Raw genomic sequence first — 21,419 nt, 5'->3', positions numbered from 1 at the left:
GACTACATGACATTATTATTGCATTTGCATCGCATTTGACTTCATCTTTGTCTGTGGTGTGTGGATTTTACCTACTTGCTCCTCTTCATGTGATATATGATCTATTTGCTCTTCTATGAGGATATGAGGTTGATGTTGAGATACTGTTGGATATATCTGTTGATTATGAATTGTGTAGTATAGGTTGTTGGTTCGCTGTTAGAATGAAGTTTCGGTGGTTCGGTTGGGATTGAAAGGAGTTGTTTGTAGCTGCTAGTTTAGCTTAGTTTTGTGTTACTTGCGAGTACCTGTTGCTTTTGGTACTCACCCTTGCTTCTACACAGTTGTGTAGGTTGACAGCTCTATCAGATCCGGCTTATTACTCATCTTCAGATTAGAGCTTCCAGACTTACTTGAGAGGTAGCGGTTCATTCCAGACGTGCCCTCAAGTTATCTATATTTACTGTTCTGTTCTATTCTAGAACTTTACTATGAGACTTGTATATTTTATTCAAATTATGTATTAGAGGTTTGTACATGTGACAATCAATTCTGGGGTTATGTTGAGTTTATTTAAAGACTTCCGCTTATCTTTCTATCTTATTCTTGTTTATAAATTATGTATCATCGGGTTTTGGGTGTTAGGCTGACGTGTCCGGTGGGGTTTGGGCACGTGCCATCACATCCGGTTTTGGGGTGTGACAAGCAATGGCCTCCCTCTTGTCTCTCCCATGTATGGTTCCTCGGAATGCCCCTTTGCAATCAACTTGAACCCGTTTTGTAAGCCCAGCAAAATCTCTTACACCTTTATTCCCACCATGTGTTACTTTGAGTTCGCACCAATTCACAGAGATAATGGAGTAATCAATTCTACCTCCATGTCCAAGTCGCTTAATGAGAAACAACAAAATCAATTAGTCGATTTGGTTGACGTCCAGATTGGACAAGAGTACGAGCTTGTTGTTACCACATATTCAGGTACTTATGCCAAACAAAATGCTCTTCTCCTTTCTTTTTTACAATTTGTCTGTCCAACATGTCTGCTAATGATTATTTTGCTTGGACTTATGCCATTTCAGGACTCTATAGATACAGGGTGGGTGATGTGCTTCGAGTTGCTGGATACAAGAACAATGCACCTCAATTCTACTTTGTATGTCGGGAAAATGTAATCTTGAGCATTGATTCCGACAAGACTGATGAAGCTGAGCTACAAAATGCAGTAAAATATGCAGTGCACAATCTGATGCCATTTGATGCAAATGTAGCCGAGTACACCAGCTATGCCGATACCGCCACCATTCCAGACCACTATGTCCTATTCTGGGAGCTCAATGTGAATGGCTCTACCCAAATTCCTCCTTCTGTCTTTGAAGATTGTTGCCTCACCATTGAAGAATCTCTAAATAGCGTCTACCGCCAGGGGCGTGCCTCTGACAAATCCATTGGGCCTCTGCAGAGTATGAATACTCGTCCAGTGTCAAAGTGTTGAACAACTGTAAAGCTGTCCGCGTCAGAAAGTTGGTGAAGCTGCAGAGTACTTCACCAATCAGAAGCGACGAGATTGTTTGTACATTGGATAATAATTCTTCATGGTTTATATCAAACAACAAACAACATTATTTATCATTCATTCAAAGAGAGATATTTTCAAGCTTCAAAAATAGCAAGGGACCTGATAGAAGTGTTTCTATTGCTTTCTGTACTAGCTGTAGTTTTTTTTTGCTTATAATAGTTCTTATATTGTAGGATTCGTTTCATCTGTGAAAGAAATGTTTCAAACTTGTGTGAATCATTGCAAGAACTAGGTTAAGGGTAACTTAGTTTCTTACTCTAAAAGGCTATATTAATCGGTTAGGATTAGTATAGTGGGCAGTGTTGTATCTGCTCTGGCTCAGCTAAGTGATAGGAGGTATTGCTTAGTGTGGAGATTAGCAGGTTAATCTCATTTTGTAAACTGGCTTTTACTTTTGCTTGAAGAAGATTAGTGGAAGCAATTTGAAAAGTCCTGTTGAGAACAGGTCGTGGTTTTACTCCCTTGAGCAAGGAAGTTTCCACGTAAAATTGATTGTCAATCTTTACTTTCAGCATTTGTTCTTTATTGTTTATCACTATAACTGTGTTGAGGACCTAGTCCCATCTACATAGGTGGACGCATACATTCCAACAATATCTTTGCTTCTACAATCTTGAAATTCTTTGTTAAGATCTAGTTTGACTATACAAGCAGTTAGAAACTGATCAATGACCTATACAATTCTTTTGGTTAAACCAAATTAGTAAGTAACTTGAAACCTTACGATTTTCCAGCTCCGCTTACACCCATAAAAACAACAGCTTTTCCTGTGAGGTAAGATATTACATGCAAGAGGAAAAAATGTCATCATATCATCCATAACAATTGAAAGAAGAACAAGATGGAAGGTGAACACAAACCTTTGTAGTCAGATGCCATTTTCGGAAAACTTACGATGCAATTGCAAGTGCTTGATTCGAAAGGATTAGATGATTAAACCCTTCAGATATGACAAGGTTCTGCGCATCTCTCAGATCCTAAAACACAGGAAATATCAGCAGTACATCAAGAATTAAGATTCAGTTAAGCTCTAGCCTTCTCAAAATTGCCACGAAAATGATGTACTAATATCAGCAAGTCAAAATCATAGTTGTCAAGAATGTTTTGAATCTGATATTTTTAGGAAACAAAAGGAAAATAAAAGTAGCATTCTTTTCATGCCACCAAGTTTAGATTGTAGAAACAAACTCGGAAAAAGACAAAAATCCTTCTCCACACTAAGGATTTCATGCATTGCACTCCCACCAATATATGCAACAATGTCACAAACACCTTCTTGATGGAGGTTGAAACAAGAAAAATATGCAATAAATGTTTTTTAATTAATAACCGTGGAGTCCGTACCAACTTGTCCGCACCTCAAACATATCGAATAACTCTATGAATCCTAAGACCTCATAGTTCTAAACCCACTTTATTGATCACCAAAACCGATCGATTTTCAGTACCCAAACTTTAATTTTCTACTTGGTGCAGTTAAAAGCTACTAGCAACAACAACATACCTAGTGTAATCCCACAAAGTGAGGCTAGAGACGGTAGAGTGTACGCAGACCTTACCCTACCTAAGAGGCAACACATAATACAAAAACAGCACATAGTAATAAATAATACGATTATCGAGCTACAAGGAATCAACATATAGTAAAAGAAATCTAAGGACAAGAAACTACGGTTCAAAGATTCTAGCCTTGCCAAACTTTCAACTTCAATGATCAATGAAATCATGAAAGTTCCATCTTTTATGGTCTTAATTGTTCCGATAAAAAAAATTGTCAGAAAATTTGTTAACATGATAAACAGATAATGATGCATTTTAACTTGATAAAATCATTAAATTAATCGTAAAAATTGAATTTAATGGTTTCTTTATGCAGAAAAGTTAGCAAAAAGAGTTGAAACAAAATCCATAACTCGTGAAAAGGAACTTACAAACTTAATTTCGCCGGAAAAATGAACAGACATTAGTTCGCCGGAAAAGGAGAAAAGCAAGATCACGTATTTCGCCAGCAAATACAGAAGAAATATGAAATTAATTTGTATTTTTGGGTCCCGTTTCTATCTAACTTGGGCCTACTACTTAAATCCAATTAGAGTCCACCAATTTTAAGACGGTGCTTACAATTCGAGCAATCTCTTTTGTCAAGTTTCACAAAAGTGTCTTAATTTGATTGAACACAGAGTTTAAGAAAAGCATAATATATAAATATGTTCTTTAACCAAGAAATAAGTATAGAGATTTACCAACCTTTTTTTCTCTTTGAATTGAACAGACTTTGCAATGGTACATACAAGGAAGAAAACTTAACAGCTGAGATTTCAATAGCTGTACTAACCATTTAACTAATCATCACTAATCTAATACTAACAACTTGTAGAGCAGTTAACCCACTCAACTAATACACCACACTAGCTACCATTAACAAAATAATATTTTATCTGAAACATGCGATAAAATTTGTGTGTCTAATAAATATTTGTCGTTAAGGTGAAATGTGAAGTTTAAGTTAAATCAGAAGTCTCGGGTTTGATCCCTAGAAGGGAATTGTTGGGAGCGCCACCCCAAAAAATTGGGCCTGCAAATCGCGAATCTGGTTTTTGTCAAGCTCCAATATAGGTACCCCAATATTGGTACCGATCACCAGGTTTAGAAAAAAAAAAAAAGTTCCACATGAAATTTGAAGGGGAAAAATAAAGTTAAACACATGATGACATGAAACACATGTAAATGATTGTCTGACCATATCTTTTGTCATAACTTAACATGTATATTTTTTTAAAAAAACATGTCAGACGGATGGGAAATATTATTATTATTATTATTGCAACTTTCTGCAATTCAGTAATGATCTGGCCATGCTGTTTTATATTCTTTGTTAATTTGTACATTTCTTTTCTTTTTGATAATCGAAAAAATTTCGAGGGTCAATGACGTACGGTTAGAAACTTGGTGGATAATATAGGTTCATCCCTCTATCTTTCTCTGCTCAAAAAGCATTTCAGAAAGAAGAAAAAAACAGAAACTTTCTGTAAATGATAACATACTTCTAATGCCTAAGGCATTAGTCTACTGGTAAGAGCACAACGCGTGGATGTATGAGCACATCGCATCACGAAGTCGAATCTGCTAAATAAATTAATTTTATATTAATTAACTTATAGTTCACATTTCAGAATCCAGTTGTACCTGAGAATAAACAAAAAGACAACAAGATATTTGAGACTTATGGGCACAGATTTTTAGGTTACTTTTGATCCAGAGCCAGATCACAATTATCAAAAAGAAAATGTATATGTAGTGATACATATTTTTGTACTATCAGAGACGAAGTTCAAAAAGGACGGACTTGATATATTTATGAGTAAATACTGGATTCAGTTGAACCTATAGTCAATACACTCATCTCTATCGGGATTTAATCTCCCAAAATGCCTCTATATATACATTTTGTTCACCTAGTAACAATTTTTTTTACTCAGCCACGTCTTTATTAATATGGAAAGAACCATACCTGAGGCATCAAAGAGCCCGATGAAGGCCACTGAGGGAAGTATAGTGGAGGAAAACAAGAAGACTCTTCAATTCATTGAAGAGGTAACGATCAACGTTGATGAGGTCCAAAAGAGAGTTCTTGCTGAAATCCTCTCTCGAAATGCCAATGTTGAGTACTTGCAGCGCCATGATCTCAATGGTCACACTGATAGAGAGACGTTCAAGAAAGTCATGCCTGTCATCACCTACAAAGATATTCAGCATGATATTAACCGTATAGCCAATGGTGATAAATCTCCGATCTTCTGCTCCCAACCCATCTCTGAATTCTTGACAAGGTTTGTCCTTTCGAAATGTGCATCTCCATCTCAATAGTGTACTATTATAAAGTACACAATTCACATTCTCTGTATCTCATTAAGATCTTTAATTTAAGCTGAAGCACAATCTTTATGTGCAGTTCTGGGACGTCCGGAGGGGAGAGAAAATTGATGCCAACAATTCCAGAAGAGATTGGGAAGAGATTTCAGCTTCGCGGCCTTGGGATGTCTGTGATAAGCCAATTTGTTCCAGATTTGGAAAAGGGCAAAGGAATGTATTTCTGGTCCATAAAGTCCGAAGCCAAGACCCCAGGAGGATTAACAGCTCGCCCTGTTTTAACAAGTATGTGCAAGAGTCCTTATTTCAACAACAACCGTTTTAGCCCCTATGCAAACTACACTAGTCCAGCTGAAACCACTCTCTGCCCAGACTCTTACCAAAACATGTACTCCCAAATGCTTTGTGGTCTCTACCAATGCAAAGAAGTCATCAGCGTTGGCTCACCCTTTGCATCCAGCTTCATCCGTGCCATCCGGTTCCTAGAAAAGCACTGGTCTCTACTTTGTAACGATATTCGAATGGGAACCCTTAACACCCAAATTACAGATCAGTCAGTGAGAGAGTCGGTGATGAAAATCCTCAAACCTGACCCAGAGTTAGCTGATTTCATCGAGGCTGAATGCAGTAGAGATTCATGGCAAGGGATCATCGCTAGGTTGTGGCCAAACACAAAGTATGTGGCTGTTGTTGTAACCGGAAGCATGTCACAGTATATACCTACCCTTGATTATTACAGCAATGGCCTCCCTCTTGTCTCTACCATGTATGGTTCCTCAGAATGCTACTTTGGAATCAACTTGAACCCCTTTTGTAAGCCCAGTGAAGTCTCTTACACCCTTATTCCCACCATGTGCTATTTTGAGTTCGCACCAATTCACAGAGACAATGGAGTCATTAATTCTATCTCCAAGTCTAAGCTGCTTAATGAGAAAGAACAAAATCAATTAGTTGATTTGATTGATGTCCAGATTGGCCAGGAGTACGAGCTTGTTGTTACCACATATTCAGGTACTTTCAAATGCCAAACAAAATGCTCGACTCGTTTCTTTTTTACAATTTGTCGGTTCAACATGTCTGCTAATGATTATTTTGCTTGGATTTGTGCCATTTCAGGACTCTATAGATACAGAGTGGGTGATGTGCTTCGAGTTGCTGGATACAAGAACAATGCACCTCAATTCTACTTCGTATGTCGGGAAAATGTAATCTTGAGCATTGATTCCGACAAGACTGATGAAGCTGAGCTACAAAATGCAGTAAAAACTGCAGGGCACAATCTGATACCATTTGATACAAATGTAACCGAGTACACCAGCTATGCCGATAGCGCCACCATTCCAGGCCACTATGTCCTATTCTGGGAGCTCAATGTGAATGGCTCTACCCAAATTCCTCCTTCTGTCTTTGAAGATTGTTGCCTCACCATTGAAGAATCTCTAAATAGCGTCTACCGCCAGGGGCGTGCCTCTGACAAATCCATTGGGCCTCTGGAAATCAGGATAGTGGAAATTGGGACTTTTGACAAGCTCATGGATTACTGTGTTAGCTTAGGTGCTTCCCTTGACCAATACAAGACACCCCGATGTGTGAAATTTGCACCCCTTGTTGAGCTATTGAATTCGAGAGTCATGTCCAGACACTTCAGTCCCACGTGTCCAAACTGGGTTCCTGGTAACAAGCAATGGAACAACATGAATTGAATGGCTAGTTTGGTGTTTCAGACCACAAGAATTATAACAAAGACTTAGCTTCTCTTTATTGATCTTATTTTGTGTCATCGTCTCTTTGCTTTTGCTATAGTCACAACACTCTTGAATGAGAAACATCGTTACTTTGTTTCATCTAATTTTTCTTAGCTTTGTTCTTCAGATGTATGTCTTGCTGTCAAAAATGCAATGAAAATATATATTACAATAAAAATTCTGTTTATCACAAAGTTTTCTTTAAAATAATTCATCATCAATTTCAATTTAATCCATCTCTTGTGGACTTGTCATCAGATGACATAAGTTTGTATGGTTTTCAATATGGTGTCAGGATCCATAGTAGCATCAACCTTAAGTATCCCTTCTGCTTCATCAATCTGAAGTAAATCCAGTTGGGTCTGCAAGAGCTTTGCAGGCATGAAATGCTTTCCCTCAGCTGCTCTCTTGACCAGCCGAGCGGCAAGCACTTCAGCCCCAACATCCAACAACACGAATTTAACAATACTTGCATAAGAACATGGTTCATAATTTGGGTCTGCAGATCTAAGGATTTCCCTGTACCGCTTTTGCAGAGCTGAGCAAGCAAGAACCAGTGTTTCATTGTCAACTAATCCTCTTCTCAGTGTATTCCGCAATGCTTCAAGCCATGGAACACGATCTTCCTCGGAAAGAGGTATCCCATTCTTCATCTTCTCTGTTTTGATCAAGCAAATCGTCAATAAATGCACCCCTTGGGAATATGCTCTCATTGATCAGCCATGATTTTAATTAAAAAGTCATGATCATAGTCCTTACCTTTGTTAGGCTCTGAGTGATAATCATCCGCATCAAGAAAGCAGCCATGAACAGCTCTTCCAAGCATCTCACCAATTGTTCTGAGCCAGCATGCATAAGAATTACTTAAAAAATTTGGAACTTGAAAATTGAACCACAGAGACGTATCAAATAGGAATAGCATGTTCATATAAGCTTCAAGTTTTTTTTTTAAGAAAAGGTCTCCTAGGAAGAGTAAACCATTGACTATCATGTATTGCATTACAGTGATTCAAGTCATTTTTCCTTGCCAAGTAACAAGATATTTTTGCTTCTATAATGTTAAGTTCTTTGTTAAGATCTAGTTTAACTATACAAGCAGTTAGAAACTGATCAATGACCTATACAATTTTTTTGGTTAAACCAAATTAGTAAGTAACTTGAAACCTTACGATTTTCCAGCTCCGCTGACACCCATAAGTACAATAGCTTTTCCTGTGAGGTAAGACATTACATGCAAGAGGAAAAAGTTTCATCATATCATTCATAACAAATGAAAGAAGAAAGAAGAACAAGATGGAAGGTGAATACAAACCTTTGTAGTCAGATGCCATTTTCGGAAAACTTATGGCACAATTGCAAGTGCTTGATGTTGAAAGCATTAGATGATTAACCCCTTCAGATATTACAAGGTTTAGTGCATCTCTCTGATCCTAAAACACAGGAAATATCAGCAGTACATCAAGAATTAAGATCCAGTTAAGCTCTAGCTTTCTCAAAATTGCCACGAAAATGATGTACTAATAACAGCATGTTGAAATCAAAGCTCTCAAGAACATCTTGAATCTGATCTTTTTAAGAAACAAAAGGAGAATAAAAGCAGCATGCTTTCAAGCCAACAGGTTGTGATAGTAGAAACAAACTCGGTAAAAAAGACAAAAACTCTTCTCCACACTAAGAATTCCATGCATTGTACTCCCACTATATATGCAACAAATGTTTATCTTAGTCACAAACACCTTCTTGATGAAGGTTGAAACAAGAAAATATATGCAATAAATGTTTTTTAATCAATAACCGTGGAGTCCGGACCAACTTGTCCACACCTCAGACAATGTCGAATAACTCTACGAATCCTAAGACCTCATAGTTCTAAACCCACTTAATTGATCACCAAAACCGGTCGATTTTCAGTACCCAAACTTTGATTTTCTACCTGGTGCAGTTCAAAGCTACTAGCAACAACAACTTAGCCCGTGTAATCCCACAAAATGAGGCTAGAGACGGTAGAGTGTAAGCAGACCTTACCCTACCTAATAGGCAACACATAATAACAAAAACAGAACACAGTAACAAAATAATACGATTATCGAGCTACAAGGAATCAACATATAGTAAAAGAAATCTAAGGACAAGAAACTATGGATCAAAGATTCTAGCTTTGCCAAAATTTCAATTGTTTCAACTTCAATAATCAATGAAATCATCAAAGTTCCATCTTTTATGGTCTTAATTTTACCGATTAAAAAAATTGCCAGAAAATTTGTTAACATGATAACCCGATAATGATGCATTTTAACTTGATAAAATTATAAAATTAATCATAAAAATTGGATTTAAACAAAATCCATAACTCGTGTAAACTAACTTACAAACTGAATTTCGCCGGTAAAATGAACGGAGATTAGTTCGCCGGAAAAGGAGAAAAGCAAGATCACGTCTTCGCCGGCGAATACAGAAGAAATATGAAATAAATTGGTATTTTTGGGTCCCCTTTCTATCTAACTTGGGCCTACTACTTAAATCCAATTGGAACCCACCAACCTTAAACGGTGTTTACTGTTCGAGCAATCTCTTTTGTTAAATTTCACGAAAAGGCTTAATATTTTCGATGTTATAAATAAAGTGTCTTAATTTAATTAAATACAAAGTTTAAAAAAACATAATATATAAATATCTTCTTTAAATTGATGTTTTCAATTTTTGGTGTCTAGATAGGCACTTAAACTTAGGTCATAGTATTTGAGGAAAATATTTTACTTTATGAAAAAATATGACATATACTCATAAGTTCTAAAAACGATAGAAGTTTATATTATCATTTCATAATAAACATATTCCGTGAAAAGCCATAATAGTGAACATAACTAATATGAATCTAAAAAAAAGAACAAAAAAAAGAACAAAAAAAATAAAAGAAAAATATCATTAATTTGTATTAAAAAATCTACTATTACTAGTTGTAATTGAAAGTGAACACGGAAAGCAAGCTCAAATAAAAACAATACAAACTATATATGATAGATATTTTATAAAATATAAAAGTTTGGGATAGTTATATTTTTTTCTAGTATTAAAAATTTCATGATGAAATATCTAACACCATAAAAGATATCAAACCAAAAAATACAAAACACTTTCTCTCTCTCTCTCTCTCTTTTTCTTTCTCTCTCATCATTTCCATCATTCATGGCTTTTCTTCAATATTATCATCAATTTCAACTTATTTTACTCATTTTCTTCTTGTTGTTCATCTCTTTATCACATTCTTCAACTATGTCCATTCATGATCTTCTAAAATCCAAAGGCTTACCATATGGTCTTCTTCCAAAAGAAGTAAAATCTTACAATTACTCATCAACTAATGGGCTTCTTGAAGTTTATTTAGATGGGCCTTGTTTGACTAAGTTTGATACAATAGCCTTTTATGAGAGTTATTTAAAAGCTAATCTTACTTATGGTAGCCTTAATGGTGTTCAAGGATTTTTACAAGAAGAATTATTTGTGTGGCTACCTGTTAAAGGAATTATTGTTGATGATCTTAATTCTGGGATTATACTTTTTGATATTGGATTAGCTCATAAACAACTTTCACTTTCACTTTTTGAAGATCCACCACATTGTAATCCAAATGGTAAAAATTCTTCCTCCCTTTACTCTATTCTTGTGGTTATAGTCGAATCCGACCTGTTTGGGAATGAGATGTAGTTGTTATTGAAAATAGTTGAGTCTGACATGTAACTTGCTATAATGAGTCAACTGTCTAGTTATGATGATAGTTAAAAACCGATGTGATCTTATGTTCTATGAGTTTGATTGAACCTAGTATTTTTTTTATATTGGACAATGCTTCAAATGCCCTCAACTTATTTTCTCCTTTATGAGTCGGGATTTTTTACGTAATTTCAATTGTGGTTGGTCTAGAATTTTAATTTGAACTCAAATTTATATGGTAAATTCACAAAAATTATTACCACTTCTGTAATTGAAAAATAATCACTATTATGAAGTATCGAATTTCATATGTGAAACTCCAACACGTTGTCGAGGAATTTCACCTGTAGAATTTGAAACTTCGAAATAATATTTATCTTTCACTTACGTGTCCAAAAAATAGTCGGTGGGCACTATTTCTACTATTATCATTGTACTGTACAATGATAATGTTAAACACATCAAGTTTAAATTCCGATCCTCTATAAGTGAAAAAAATTCTTATACAAGTACAAACTGATTTCATCTCATGTGAACTATTGTTTATTCACGTGAAATAATACTATTGTCACTTATTTCGAGTCTTTTTTAAGTCCAATTGGCTAGTCAATTTTGTGTCTTTTTTATGCTACAGACTGAACATTACACTGCATTTTGTTGAATTTACAGGAATTCAGAAAAAGAAAACTGAAACAGGACAGAGATTTGAAGCACAAAGATAGAAAATGTTGTCTTGTGACTTAGATATTTACTTATAATAATAGTAGTTGTGTTTCTCGTCCGATGTTTGGTATCTGTTTTGAAGAAAATTTCATTACGAGGGTAAAATGTTTCCTTCCAAAGACAGACTTCATATCATGACTCATGCTCGAAATTTTTGGTTAAAAATGATGGAGTACTTAACACGCCACTATAACTTTTTGATAGTGTATTAGTTACATATTAGTTTCTTGAAATTGTAGGATAAGAGTCTCTATTTAGATGGAAGGTTGTAGAGAATTTGGGAATATAAGATCTAGTGTTGATTAGATGGAGATATATGCTAATCTTCCAAGTATTAACTTTGTATATCTTTTGTTTATTTGGTTGTTTGGATCTTTTATAGATTGATTAGATAACTCCAAAGCAAAGGATCTATTAAGATCCTAACTCTCTTAATAATCTTTCTTATCTATAGTCAATTTGAAATTTACCGACCTAATTAATTTGAATTTACATCGAATAAATAGACTAACTTAGGGGGTAAAATGCTCACCAATAATAAGTTTTTTGTTTTTCCGGTTCAAACTTCAGATATTTAATTAAAGATAGAAAGATTCCAACTATTTCACCATACACGGTATATTGTCAACCACTAGATTAGTACTAATGGATTATTAAAACCTATGGCACTACAAACAATGGGTACATGGGACCATAAGGACCTACACGCCTTTTATGGAAGTAGTTGATGATTACATTCAATTTTTATTGGACCAACTTATTATATGGTTGGACCCTCTCACATTGTATTGTTTTTAGTCTTATCTTTGAACTAAGGTACTTCAATAACTACCTATCTAATTTCATGAGTGAGATTTTAAAAATGGAGTGTACATAAATTTTATTTATATCTTGAGTAAAATAGAGAAGTTATTTTTTATAAGATCTTCAGTTCAAGAAAAAATGTTTATAGATTTAAAAATACAAGAGTAAAAATATATAATTAAGAGAAGAGAAAAGTAATGACATCAAAATAGTAGGAATAACCGAGTAAAAGAAACAACAGTTGTATAATTAAGGAATACGATAACACTTACACATATAATGAGACTGATAAGAGGAACGAAGTAAAGTGTTCTAAACCAGCGTGAGCTCTCCCACATAACATAGATAAAACGTACAACTGCCTACTAATTTTCTATCATAATCTTTGACCTTTACACTCTCTTATCAAGTGTAATGTCCTCAGTAAGTTGAAAATGTGTCATATCATGTCTATTCACCTCTCAATATTATTTGTTCGGTCTACCTCTTCTTAAACATATCACTATCAATCTCTTGTACCTCCTCACTAGGACATTTGTATTCTTCCTTTTCACGTGTTTGAATTATCTCAGTTTCATTTTCTATCTCTTATCCACCACGAGTCATTCCCATATTGCCATGTATCCTCGTATCTCTTCTAGAATGTCCATTACCTCTCCTTAAACATATCAATCTCTAGTACCTCCTCATTAGGACATTTGTACTTCTCCTTTTTACATGTTCGAACCATCTCAGTCTCATTTTTACATCTAGTCCACCACAAAGGTCATTCCCACATTGTCATGTATCCTCATATCTCTTCTAGTATGTCCACACAGGGGCGGACCTATGAAGGGCAGTGGGGGTGCCACGCCACCCCCGAACTTCGACGGAAACTCTATATATACATAGGTATATATACATAATATTTATATAAATATAAAGTGTGCCACCCACAGAACAAAATAGGCTTGTGGTGCCATGGTAGGAGGGCAACTTTAGAAGGTTGAGGTTGCGGGTTCGAATCCCATTTGAACCTATTTTTTTGAAAAATTGCTGAAGACGTTTTTTAAGTGAAAAAAAGGCTCCAAGCCCCTTTTGTTTTAAAGGAAAACAGCTGGCACATTATTTTATTTTATTTTATAATTGTTATTGACTTAAATTAAATTAATTACATTACTCGTTGGGGATCACATTTCAAAACTTTAGATAACTTTATTGTTATTTTCTCATCTATTGTTCATGTTCTTGAAGTGATTGAACTTGAAGGGTCCACATCAAGTGATAGAAATCAAGCGGAGTATCTTTTAACAAAGATTAAAACATTTAAATTTATTTTTGTGCTTCACTTGATGTTGAAAGTGTTGGCAATGTCAAATGAGTTGAGTAAGATTTTACAAAAAAAAAAGATCAAGATATTGTTAATGTCGTGGAGTTTCTTAATATTACAAAGAAAAGATTGCAAGATATGAGGGAAAATGGATGGGAATCTTTGTTGGATGATGTTTCCTCATTTTGTGATGTGCATGATATCTTGATTCCCAAGTTGGATGAGTCTTATTTTCCCGGAAAGTCAAAACGTAAGTCTTCGGGTGTTAGTTATGCGCACCACTTGCGTGTTGAAGTCTTTTTTGCTGTCATTGATGTGCAACTTCAAGAACTTAATGACCGTTTTGATGTAGTGAGTGGTGATTTGCTTCTTGGGATGGGTAGCTTGAATCCGGTCAATTCTTTCTCTAATTTTGACAAAGGTAAAATCATGACTTTAGCAAAGTGTTATCCAAGTGAGTTTGATGATGGAAAAATTAGAGATTTGAGCTATCAACTCGATACTTTCATTATTCATATGCGAAGTGGTAATCCCAAGTTCTCCAACTTGCAAGGAATTCATGATTTGGCGAAGGCATTGGTTGAAGCAAATCTCGCGGAGACTTATTCACTTGTTTATTTACTTGTAAAGTTGACTTTGATTTTACCTGTTGCTACGGCAACTGTGGAGAGAGCATTTTCGTCAATTAAGCACATAAAAATGAAGTGCGGAATAGTATTGGTAATCAATATTTAAATGATTGTCTAGTGTGTTACATAGAGCGTGATGTATTTATAAATGTTAGTAATGATGTCATTATCGATCGTTTTCAGAATATGAAAACTCGTCGAGGACAATTGTAAATGAATGTTGAATATTTATAATATTAGTAAATAGTAATATTATTGAAAGTTTTAAATTTGTTAACTTCATGCTTTTAGTGTGGAGTGTGGATTTGTAATATCTTATTATGTATATTTTATTGATTGATTTATGACATATATCGAAAAGGCGAATAATTTAATCAAATATAAAATTAATTTAATCGATAAGTTTATTTGGCACCCCCGAACTCTAAATCCTGGATCCGCCACTGTGTCCACACATCCATCTAAGCATTTTTATTTACGCTACTCTCATCGTTTGAACGTGTGAATTCTTGATTAACCAACACTCTACTCCTTAAAACATAATTGGTCTAAATAAGCACTCTATAAAACTTACCAAGATACAAGTTTGAATCAAAAGTTTTAACCTGTCAAGCCAACAAAACTACAAACAAAAATGTTGAAAAATTGCTTACACAATTAATTTGTCAAACTTCAGACTCATATACAACTTCAGACATGAATAAATTTTAACTTCATTCCCGTAAGTCTTGAACTTGATTCTAAAACGGCTAAACTTACAAAAAGTTATATACTTTAGCTATGACTTAAATAACGATTAAATATTCCCCCGTGAGTCTTGAACTTGATTCTAAAACAGTTAAACTTACAAAGAGTTATATACTTCGGCTATGACTTAAATAACGATCCTCAAATCGACTTAGGGGTGTGCATTCGGTTTTTTTGTTTGGTTTTGCACTATTCGATTTGGATTTTTCGATTTTTGGTTTTGTAAAAGTGTAACCCAATTTGATCCAAAATAAATTTGGTTTGGTTTGATTTTCCTCTATTCAGGTCTGCTTTTTTCGGTTTGGTTATTTGGTTATGTCAATAATTAATAACATAACCAAAGTAATAATATTGAATCCCTTAAAATATAAACATAATCATCGTGAAAGGCAATAACCAAAAAGGGACAAAAGTAGATTAACTCCAACTTAATTCTAAACCTAAACATATGTATATATATATATATATATATATATAGATAGAGAGAGAGAGAAATTTGGTTCTTTCGATTTTTATTTTTTTAAATCTGAAACCAAACCAAAAAACCAAACAAAGTAATTTATTAATCCAAAACCAATCCAAAAAACCAATCCAAATAAAAATTCGATTTGATTTGATTTGGTTGTTGGGTTTAACCCGAATAGTGCACACCCCTAAATCGACTATCGGTCCACTTGCTCCTTATCAAAGTGGAAACTAATATTGGGCCATGATATCCCTATATGGGCTCAAAATCATTCTTGGACCAAATTTCTTAAGCCCAAATCATAACTAGGGCAACACATTACCCTCTAAAAACCCTAGTATATCATCTTCTTCCTATCACTCTCCTCAAAACCCCTCCGGCGAGAGAGTGTAGAGAGAGAGAAGAGAGAGAAACCGGCGAAATGGGTCGTGTTATCAGAGCACAACGTAAGGGAGCTGGGTCGGTTTTCAAATCCCATACCCACCACCGGAAAGGTCCGGCCCGATTCCGTACCCTCGATTTCGGCGAGAGAAATGGATACCTGAAAGGAGTAATCACAGAGGTGATTCACGATCCAGGGAGGGGTGCACCACTTGCACGCGTGACATTCCGTCATCCTTTCAGGTACAAGCATCAGAAGGAGCTGTTCGTTGCCGCTGAAGGGATGTACACTGGACAGTTTGTGTATTGTGGGAAAAAAGCTACTCTTATGGTTGGTAATGTGTTGCCGCTTAGATCTATTCCCGAAGGAGCTGTTGTTTGTAACGTTGAGCATAAAGTTGGTGACCGTGGTGTTTTTGCTAGGTGTTCTGGTGATTACGCCATTGTTATCAGTCACAATCCTGATAATGGTACCACTAGGTATATATTATTACTCGTTTTGTTTCAATTTTATATTCTTAAACCCCTTATAGATGCTTTTGTTAGTATGATTGAAAAAAATGATTCTTTTAGCTAACCTCACTAGTTTAGGATTGATACAGTGGCGAAGCTAGAAATTCCGTTGCGGGTGTTGAATATTTAATCTGTACATACTAAAATATAATTTGACCTATATACTGGCTACCCTTCACTGTATGTGGCTACGACACTCGATTGATATGGTGTAGTTGGTTGATTAATTGACTTGAAAAATGCTTCTATTTATATGATTAATTGATGGTTTGATTACTGGATATAGTCGCTGAGTCAAGATGATGGTTAAGTGAAACTAGTGGGGGGAAATGGTTCAGTTTTGACCAGTATTTTTCGGTAATATCGCCTTTGAAATATGTATCTGCTTAAGAGTACTTTGCTAGTGTAATTTGACGAAGATATGGTTCGTTGAAGTCGTGTTGCTATCCTGAGTTATCTGATCCAATGTTGTGTTATTACTCAATATGTGGATAGACTAGTGTAATGTGAAGTCCGTGCAGTTGGAGTCGGGGAAGGAGGTTAACTGTATCAGATTATCTTGTCCTATAAATGAAGCTTGGTTATGCGAGAAGGGTCTTCTTTTTATTTTTTCCAAATAATATCCATTGTGTTAAACTAGTTTGTAAGTTTGTCATTGAGGGTGCATTGTAGTGAGGGTGAAGAAAGACTCGGAAGTGTATTGTGAAACCTGATATTGTATGTGTATGATGCTTTATCTGGAAAAGAATGTACTTTGTAATATGTTTAATAGTGATATACTAACCTTATAGGTGTTGTGTTCTGTGACTAGTTAGTTCGTAAACACTTATATTAGTTAGATCATTGTGATTGCTGCAATGACAGTTTTTGTTGTCATGCTACATCCTATGTCTTTATCTATTATTTCTAACAGATGTTAGTTTTACGGAATGTGGTTATACTACGGCCATACTGTCTGTTAGAAGTATTTCAGATGTTATGGAATGTGATTAATCAAATTTGAACTCTCTACAGGGTTAAGCTCCCATCAGGTGCCAAAAAGATTGTGCCCAGTGGATGTCGTGCTATGATTGGTCAGGTTGCTGGTGGAGGACGAACTGAGAAACCAATGCTTAAAGCTGGTAATGCTTACCATAAGTATCGTGTGAAGAGGAACTGCTGGCCTAAGGTTCGTGGTGTTGCTATGAATCCTGTGGAGCATCCCCATGGTGGTGGTAACCATCAACACATTGGTCATGCCAGTACAGTCCGTCGTGATGCACCTCCTGGACAAAAGGTTGGTCTTATTGCTGCAAGGAGGACTGGTCGTCTTCGTGGTCAAGCTGCTGCTAGTGCTGCCAAGGCTGACAAGGCTTAAGCCATTCACTTGTTACTTTTCTATCTTGTTATTTTATCCTGATCAATTTTTGAGTATTCAGTTAAAAACCATTTTGTAGTGAAGTTATAACATGCTAAATTTTGTTGGGATGTTTAGTAAGTTTTGTTTTCATGATCCTTGTTTGGTGCATTTTATTACCTATTCCCCTCATGTGCTTTATTCTTGGACTGTGACTTTACTCTAGTTTTTCGGAAACAACTTCTCTACCTTTCATGAGGTAGGGGTATGATTTGTGTACACTATTCTTTTTAGACCTCGTGAGCTGGGATGTATCGGGGGAACGGGTTTACCTCCTTGTATTGTGAATTTTTTAATTCAGAATCAATCAAATTTCCTCAAATAAACACATTCCATCTATGTTTCTTATTTATATATTTACTTATTCATTCAGCCTTGTAATTACTTTGAACTTATTTAAACAAGTGAATTTATTTATTGTCTAATGTGCAAGCAACGCAGGTTTCTTTATATGAACATTTAAGCATAAACAATATTTTGTAGATGAAAATAATTAGCCATGTTTCTTTCGGATTTATTGGTGATAATAATGGACATCCACTTACTCAAATATAAATTATTATCTTGCACTTTTATTAATTAATAATTAATTAGCTTTCTTGACTTTCTGTTGGCCGGTAAAGTTTATATTTAATTAGATTTAATGTTATAATTACATTTAATTTTTTTTTCCTTTGTTCCAATAGCGGTATTAAGGTCAACTTGGGCACATCTCAGCTATTTCATTGGATGTTTGTTATCTCTCATTAGAACAAACACTAGAAATCACCATATTTTTCTTTTTAGTCGGTTAAAAATCTCATATATTTTATTTACGTATCTCTAACAAAAAGAATGATTTAATCATATAACTAAAAATATTAGCAATAGACCACAAAACATATACCACCTCTAAAAAAATTATTACGATAATAATGCAAGTAATTCGTAAATAATGCATAATTTATCTGCGAATTTGTAGCGAAATCTCTCTTACACGCTAACGTGTGTCAAAACTATGTCTAAAAACTCCATTTTATTACTACATGACACACAAAAGAGACACAAGTGAATATTTAAGTGACGTGTATCGAGGGCAATGTTGTTCAAACTCTTAAAAAAATGTTAGCCCCGCACCCGTGTTGGATCCTCCAAAGTGCATTGCTCGTCAAGGATCCAACATACATTGACCTTTTTGATGAGTCCAAGCAACACGGTAAGCTATGTATTAAGCCAATAATTTTACACCACAATTAATAATATTTGGCTCTAATAGTAGGAAACTCACCAACCATCTTTGTTTATAATGTCTCCACACTTCTCGCAAAACCATTTGAGCCAAACTAACACAAACATTTCCCAAATCCAAACATAGAGAGAAAGAGAAAGAGAAGAGAGCGCGTTGTACAAAGAGAGTCGGAGGGGGGAAAAGAGACGTAAACAAAGAGATCTATCGAAAGTAAGAAAGAAAAATACACACATTTACTTCTATCTTACACATTTTATCAAACACTTTTCCGGCAATCTATCATACACAATTTTATCAAGTGTATATATCTTTCCTGCAATCTATCATAAGACATTTTATCAAACACCTTTCCGAGCTAATCTATTATACTCGTTTTATCAAACACTTCTCCAACAATCTATCATACACATTTTATCAAGTATATATATCTTCCCCGCAATCTATCATAAGACATTTTATCAAACACTTTTCCAAAAATCTATCATACGCATTTTATCAAACACTTCTCCGACAATCTATCATAAGACATTTTATCAAACACCTTTCCGGGATAATCTATTATACGCATTTTATCAAACACTTTCCGGGCAATCTATCATACACATTTTATCAAACACCTATCATTCAATCTATCATAGGCATTTTCTTTGGCAATCTCAGACGCATTTTATCAAACACCTTTCGGGCATTCTATCATGTACATTTTATCAAACATCTTCTGTGCAATCCATCACACACATTTTATCAAACGACTTTAGCACAATTTATCTTCGACATTTTATCAAACACCTTACGCGCAATCATTATTTCTAAGTTTATATACACATACATACCTGGTAAATATGAAGTTTTTCGTTGAACTTGTATCGTGTTGTGGCTGTTCATCAAAACGTGCACATCGCACTGAAGAGGAAGAGGAGATCCTTGTACCTACAGCTTCTGTAGCATCGTCCGATATTAACAACATTATTATGTATAAAAGGAGGCGACGGAGGAGAAGAGGATCGGCGAGATCAGCTGGTTCATTCCCTGAATGGAAACCGTCTCTTTACTCCATATCGGAAGATGCAGATCATGTTCTACCGCCGAGAATGGTGGTAGCTAATTCCGGCAGGAATTTGAAGAAGAAGGCCGCGGTAGATGCTTCGCGGCCTGTCAATCAACTCCCTCATCATCGTAATCGTAAATCCAGGTACAGAGGAAGTTGATTGAAATTATTTTATACAGAATAGAACGTATTTGATATATGAATAGTCAACATTTTTTTTTTTAATTTTATAATCAAGAAATTCGTCTAGAGCTGATCAATGTGCCTAGCAACAACTATTGAAACTCGGAATAATGTGCACATTTCTTTATCCTTCTTTATTTAAATATTTGGCTTAGTTTGCATGTCGCAAAGCTCATACGTGTACAATTTAAGTTACGAGAGGAGAAGGAGATGCTACGCTATTGATGGAGTTTGAACTTTTCACCTCAACAATAGAATATCGAAAACTTACCAACTGAGCTACCCTCAACCCCATTTTTTCGCGTTTGATCTCTAAACATCATGACAAAGATCACTTTATTCTTTTAATTCATCACTCTCCGAGAATTAATTTCACTTAATGCATCGGACCAATGATCTTCTATCGTATTTTTCTTTAACCTAATTAATCACCCCCAAAGGAGAATGATGAAGGAGATGTATTGCGGTTTTCTCCTGTTCATCTTATCTTGGATAAATATCATAAATTAGTCGAATCAGTAAAGTTCGATGATTTTTCTAATTTTCATGTTGTTGACTTTTTCATTTTAGGTTCTCCAGGATAGCTTGCCTTGCTGCAATGATTCCAGCCCCTTTCTTGATTTGATATTTGGACTAATTAATCCACCTCCGGCTCTCTTTGTTATTGTAAAATTTCATTTTAATTAAAATTCTTATATAATATTATGGTGTAAAGTTTTTTTTTCTTTTTCTTTAATAGAAATCACTCTGTATTAATACTAAGAATGTAAATATTTGAAGAAGAAAAAGATACTCCAAAGCTATATTAGTTATATATAAACCTTAGGGATAAGGGTTTGAAAAATACCTCGACTTTGATCGAATTTGTTGTTGCGATACTAAACTTTCATGAGAACCTATAATCTCCCTAGACTATTTAATACCGTATTTTTTACCCCCTGAACTATTTAATAGTGTATTTTAAAGGTATATATGTGCCCACGTGGACACATTACTATTTATAATTTTGCATTATTTTTTATGTCCACGTGGACAAATATATATGTTTAAAATACGATATTAAATAGTCTAGGGAGGTAATAGGTCCTCATGAAAGTTTAGTATCGCAACA

The 21,419-nt window shown here is 35.0% G+C and overlaps 7 protein-coding genes across 8 annotated transcripts in view; 6 read left to right on the top strand and 1 right to left on the bottom strand.

The window, feature by feature from the left end:
- Positions 1 to 1,435, top strand: part of LOC102600106 (indole-3-acetic acid-amido synthetase GH3.6-like) — a gene marked incomplete at its 3' end in the record, with an annotated part of 4,863 nt that extends 3,428 nt beyond the window's left edge. Inside the window, exons 3-4 of the mRNA XM_015303216.1 lie at positions 684 to 957; positions 1,059 to 1,435. Of these exons, the coding sequence (XP_015158702.1) occupies positions 684 to 957; positions 1,059 to 1,435 (651 nt within the window). The remainder of the gene's footprint in view (positions 1 to 683; positions 958 to 1,058) is intronic.
- Positions 1,436 to 4,215: 2,780 nt separating this feature from the next.
- Positions 4,216 to 7,283, top strand: LOC102582830 (indole-3-acetic acid-amido synthetase GH3.6-like). Its single transcript, XM_006362849.2, has 3 exons — positions 4,216 to 5,385; positions 5,508 to 6,436; positions 6,542 to 7,283. The coding sequence occupies exons 1-3, from the start codon at positions 5,051 to 5,053 to the stop codon at positions 7,126 to 7,128; spliced, it is 1,851 nt and encodes a 616-aa protein (XP_006362911.1). The 5' UTR covers positions 4,216 to 5,050; the 3' UTR covers positions 7,129 to 7,283.
- A 36-nt stretch (positions 7,284 to 7,319) lies between these two features.
- LOC102583166 (probable gluconokinase) lies at positions 7,320 to 19,996 on the bottom strand. 2 transcript variants are annotated; one of them, XM_006362851.2, is made up of 5 exons: positions 19,911 to 19,996; positions 8,483 to 8,600; positions 8,340 to 8,382; positions 7,930 to 8,009; positions 7,320 to 7,828 (listed from the first exon to the last, which is right to left on the bottom strand). In XM_006362851.2, exons 2-5 carry the CDS (start codon positions 8,547 to 8,549, stop codon positions 7,425 to 7,427), a joined length of 594 nt encoding a protein of 197 aa, XP_006362913.1. In that variant the 5' UTR covers positions 8,550 to 8,600; positions 19,911 to 19,996; the 3' UTR covers positions 7,320 to 7,424. The 2 variants fall into 2 exon arrangements, with proteins under 2 accessions (XP_006362913.1, XP_006362912.1); XM_006362850.2 differs by lacking the exon at positions 19,911 to 19,996 and adding an exon at positions 9,540 to 9,757.
- Positions 10,202 to 11,994, top strand: LOC102583694 (uncharacterized). Its single transcript, XM_006362852.2, has 2 exons — positions 10,202 to 10,801; positions 11,551 to 11,994. The coding sequence occupies exons 1-2, from the start codon at positions 10,357 to 10,359 to the stop codon at positions 11,601 to 11,603; spliced, it is 498 nt and encodes a 165-aa protein (XP_006362914.1). The 5' UTR covers positions 10,202 to 10,356; the 3' UTR covers positions 11,604 to 11,994.
- Positions 13,856 to 14,452, top strand: LOC107058001 (uncharacterized). The gene has a single exon (XM_015303215.1). It carries the CDS (start codon positions 13,856 to 13,858, stop codon positions 14,450 to 14,452), a length of 597 nt encoding a protein of 198 aa, XP_015158701.1.
- LOC102584040 (60S ribosomal protein L8) lies at positions 15,875 to 17,942 on the top strand. Its single transcript, XM_006362853.2, has 2 exons — positions 15,875 to 16,420; positions 17,468 to 17,942. The coding sequence occupies exons 1-2, from the start codon at positions 15,981 to 15,983 to the stop codon at positions 17,808 to 17,810; spliced, it is 783 nt and encodes a 260-aa protein (XP_006362915.1). The 5' UTR covers positions 15,875 to 15,980; the 3' UTR covers positions 17,811 to 17,942.
- On the top strand, positions 18,034 to 20,972 carry LOC102584360 (uncharacterized). Its single transcript, XM_006362854.2, has 2 exons — positions 18,034 to 20,269; positions 20,879 to 20,972. The coding sequence occupies exons 1-2, from the start codon at positions 19,920 to 19,922 to the stop codon at positions 20,931 to 20,933; spliced, it is 405 nt and encodes a 134-aa protein (XP_006362916.1). The 5' UTR covers positions 18,034 to 19,919; the 3' UTR covers positions 20,934 to 20,972.
- The last annotated feature ends 447 nt before the right edge of the window (positions 20,973 to 21,419 follow it).

The sequence above is a fragment of the Solanum tuberosum genome, unplaced genomic scaffold (genome assembly GCF_000226075.1).
Source record: "Solanum tuberosum cultivar DM 1-3 516 R44 unplaced genomic scaffold, SolTub_3.0 scf00421, whole genome shotgun sequence".
In the NCBI taxonomy this organism is placed as follows: Eukaryota; Viridiplantae; Streptophyta; class Magnoliopsida; order Solanales; family Solanaceae; genus Solanum; species Solanum tuberosum.
Note: the sequence above shows the minus strand (reverse complement) of the source record. Positions and strands in the feature narration are given on the sequence as shown.

Coding starts and splice junctions, on each gene's coding strand:
- LOC102584040 (XM_006362853.2), top strand. CDS start 15,981: ATGGGTCGTGTTATCAGAGCACAACGTAAGGGAGCTGGGTCGGTTTTC. Junction 16,421..17,467: donor CCTGATAATGGTACCACTAG/GTATATATTATT, acceptor AACTCTCTACAG/GGTTAAGCTCCCATCAGGTG.
- LOC102583166 (XM_006362851.2), bottom strand. CDS start 8,549: ATGCTTTCAACATCAAGCACTTGCAATTGTGCCATAAGTTTTCCGAAA. Junction 8,383..8,482: donor AATGGCATCTGACTACAAAG/GTTTGTATTCAC, acceptor CTTACCTCACAG/GAAAAGCTATTGTACTTATG. Junction 8,010..8,339: donor GTCAGCGGAGCTGGAAAATC/GTAAGGTTTCAA, acceptor ATGCTGGCTCAG/AACAATTGGTGAGATGCTTG.
- LOC102582830 (XM_006362849.2), top strand. CDS start 5,051: ATGGAAAGAACCATACCTGAGGCATCAAAGAGCCCGATGAAGGCCACT. Junction 5,386..5,507: donor ATCTCTGAATTCTTGACAAG/GTTTGTCCTTTC, acceptor CTTTATGTGCAG/TTCTGGGACGTCCGGAGGGG. Junction 6,437..6,541: donor TGTTGTTACCACATATTCAG/GTACTTTCAAAT, acceptor GTGCCATTTCAG/GACTCTATAGATACAGAGTG.
- LOC107058001 (XM_015303215.1), top strand. CDS start 13,856: ATGAGGGAAAATGGATGGGAATCTTTGTTGGATGATGTTTCCTCATTT.
- LOC102584360 (XM_006362854.2), top strand. CDS start 19,920: ATGAAGTTTTTCGTTGAACTTGTATCGTGTTGTGGCTGTTCATCAAAA. Junction 20,270..20,878: donor CATCGTAATCGTAAATCCAG/GTACAGAGGAAG, acceptor TTTTCATTTTAG/GTTCTCCAGGATAGCTTGCC.
- LOC102583694 (XM_006362852.2), top strand. CDS start 10,357: ATGGCTTTTCTTCAATATTATCATCAATTTCAACTTATTTTACTCATT. Junction 10,802..11,550: donor ACCACATTGTAATCCAAATG/GTAAAAATTCTT, acceptor TTGAATTTACAG/GAATTCAGAAAAAGAAAACT.